This window comes from Marmota monax, unplaced genomic scaffold (assembly GCF_021218885.2).
Source record: "Marmota monax isolate L192 unplaced genomic scaffold, Marmota_monax_Labrador192_F-V1.1 WCK01_AAM20220418_F8-fsc00703, whole genome shotgun sequence".
In the NCBI taxonomy this organism is placed as follows: domain Eukaryota; kingdom Metazoa; phylum Chordata; class Mammalia; order Rodentia; family Sciuridae; genus Marmota; species Marmota monax.
In genome coordinates this window covers 94,096-96,715 of record NW_026694311.1, presented here as the reverse complement: position 1 = coordinate 96,715, position 2,620 = coordinate 94,096, and the positions used below count along the sequence as shown (strand labels likewise).

At 53.2% G+C, this 2,620-nt stretch overlaps 1 gene segment (V, D, J or C); it reads right to left on the bottom strand.

The window, feature by feature from the left end:
• Positions 1-845: 845 nt before the first annotated feature.
• Positions 846-1,466, bottom strand: LOC124109016 (immunoglobulin heavy variable 4-38-2-like). The segment is given in 2 exon segments: positions 846-1,288; positions 1,374-1,466. Coding segments are annotated over 2 exon segments (489 nt in total).
• Between the last annotated feature and the right edge of the window lie 1,154 nt (positions 1,467-2,620).

Genomic DNA, 2,620 nt, shown 5'->3' with positions numbered 1-2,620 from the left:
AATAGACAAATTAAGAATTGCAACATGATATTTCAACATTTTCTGTTGTTGTTGTAATGGATAGAAAAAGTGGACAGAATAACATTAGAGAAGCCTTGAATGACAGTGTCACCCAGTGTGACCTTTGTGAAATTTTTAGGACACTCACTCACTAACAGTAGAATGCACTAAAAGTCACCCAGTAGGGCCCACACTGAGCTAGGAAACAAGACTCAAAATGCAAAACAGTTTAAACCACACAAAATATGGTGTCTGGACACAGTGAACCTACAGACCTATTGACAACACAAAGATATCTGGAAAAGCCACAAATATATGGAAATTAATCAACTTACTTCTCAATATCCAAGAAGGAATCACAAGAGAAATGAGGAAACACTCTGCGCTGACTGAAAAGGAAAGCAGGACACCCCAAGGTCTGAGGGAGAGCAGCTGAAGGCTGCTTAGAGGATTTTATGGCATTAAGTGCTGTGTTGGAGAAAGGGGAGAAACTCACTAATCCACACTCTAAGTATCCTCTGTAAGAAGTGAGATGTTAAAACACCAAGCAAATGGAAAGGGAGAGGCAGGTAAGAAGAAAATGGGCAGGAAAAGAGAAGTTTTAATCAAAATAAAGCTTATTCATTAGGATGATGAATAAAAACAGTCCTGCACAAACACAAATACAGACATAACATGCCAATACATACACACAGGGACACACAGACTCACAGGTGTACTGTGCAGCCTGACCTGAGACAGGTGGAGAGAGAACTCCTGACTCCTTAAGAGAACAGCATGGGATGATCTGAGGCAGAAGAAACCTCCAGGATCTCCATGATGGGATCCAGGGAGACACTGATCACCTAGACAGAAACCATCCACTCTCCTCTGCTGCTCTGAAGGGGGCACCAGAGCTCCTGTGTACTGAGCGCCCCCTGCTGGTCCTGGGTGCCCTGAGGAGGTTTGTGTCTGGGCTCACACTGATGTCCCCTCACTGTGTTTCTGGCACAGTAATAGGTGGCTGTGTCCTCAGTGGTCAGGGAGCTCAACTGCAGGGAGAACTGGTTCTTGGATGTGTCTCTGGAGATGGACACTCGGCTCTTGAGGAATGGGCTGTAGTAGGTGCTACCACTACTACATATGTACCCTATCCACTCCAGCCACTTCCCTGGGGGCTGACGGATCCAGCTCCAACAGTAACCACTGGTGATGGAGTAACCAGAGACAGCACAGGTGAGGGACAGGGTCTGTGAGGGCTTCACCAGGCCAGGTACTGACTCCTGCAGCTGCACCTGGCACAGGACACCTGGGGACAAGGACAGTCACACCCTGTTAGTCACCTGCAGTCACAACCTCCCCATGGACCCAGGTCTGACACTGGGGACACTCACCTTGGGGAGCTGTGACCAGGCACAGGACAAGACCCAGCAGCCTCATCTTCTAGACCACACCTGCCTTCCCAGAGACCTCAGCCCTGTCTGAGCAGAGAGCCGGGAGCTCCCACAGCCCAGAGGGCCTTTGAACCCAGAGCAGGAGGAGGGATTTGCATGTGGGTGAGGCTCCTCTGATATCTGGAGAGGCTGGGGTCAGGCTGCCCATGTCCTCTGTGCTCCTGAGATGTGTCCCTGTCTTGAACCCAAGTGGGGCTTTACCTGTGAGAGGAGAGCAGGTGGTTTCAGGGGAGCTGGAAGGCTGTCAGAGGTGGAGCCCACATTCCTGAGCCCAGCCCTGCCTCCTCCAAGCCCTTCCTCCCTGCACCTGGGAGGGTGTCAGAGTGGCAGGAATGTGCCCAGCATGCAAGAGGCCCAGGTTCACCTCCCAGCCCTGAAGGAGAAGCCCTCAGTGATGACTGAACAGACCCCAGGGCTGAGGATGGGGTTCCCCACATCCAGGAGAAGAGCCCCCCTTTGTTCTCAGGATGAGTTCTTCTCTTTCATCTCTGTGAGATTTGGGGGCTACAGACTGAGCAGGAGAGGAGGGAGCAGGGTCTCAGGATGGGAGGGGCTTCCTGCTGTGTGCCCACTGCCCTCCCCACCCTCTGCCCTGCTTGTCCTCCTGACTGTCCAGCCAATGCCTGTGGACAGCAGTGGGTGGGAATCTGCCCTGAGCTCCTCCCCTCACCTGTCCTGCCCTCTGGTCTCCACCAGGAGAGGACTGGATGGAGGTGCTTGGCCAGGTGAGAGTCCTGGGAACAGAGGCAGCTCTCAGCTGCAGCCTGAGGCTGAGAGCCCCTGAGTCCCCCAGAGCAGCAGAGCCAGGCTGACAGCAGACAGGACGGCATGCAGGGCAGGCTGGGTGAGGGAGGAGGCCCTGGTCCCTTCCCTGTGCAGCATCACTGCATTGAGACCTGCCTTGCCCACAGCCCAGCATTTGGAGAGAACAGTGGACATTGTCTTTAGTGAGGTGGGGTCACTGAGAGGGCAGGTGAGGTGGCTGACCTCCTGATGAGGTTCGGGAATTGACCTCCTGCCTATCTGAGTGAGCACAGCCCACTAATAAGATATGTGGGCTCCTTTCCTTGTTCCCTGTGGTGTTGACCATGAACTCCCTGCAAACACTGGGCCTGCAGCACCCACCTCCTGATTCTGGGGTGACCCAGGTATGTCCTTGCTGATTCCCATGATTTTGCCATCTGCAA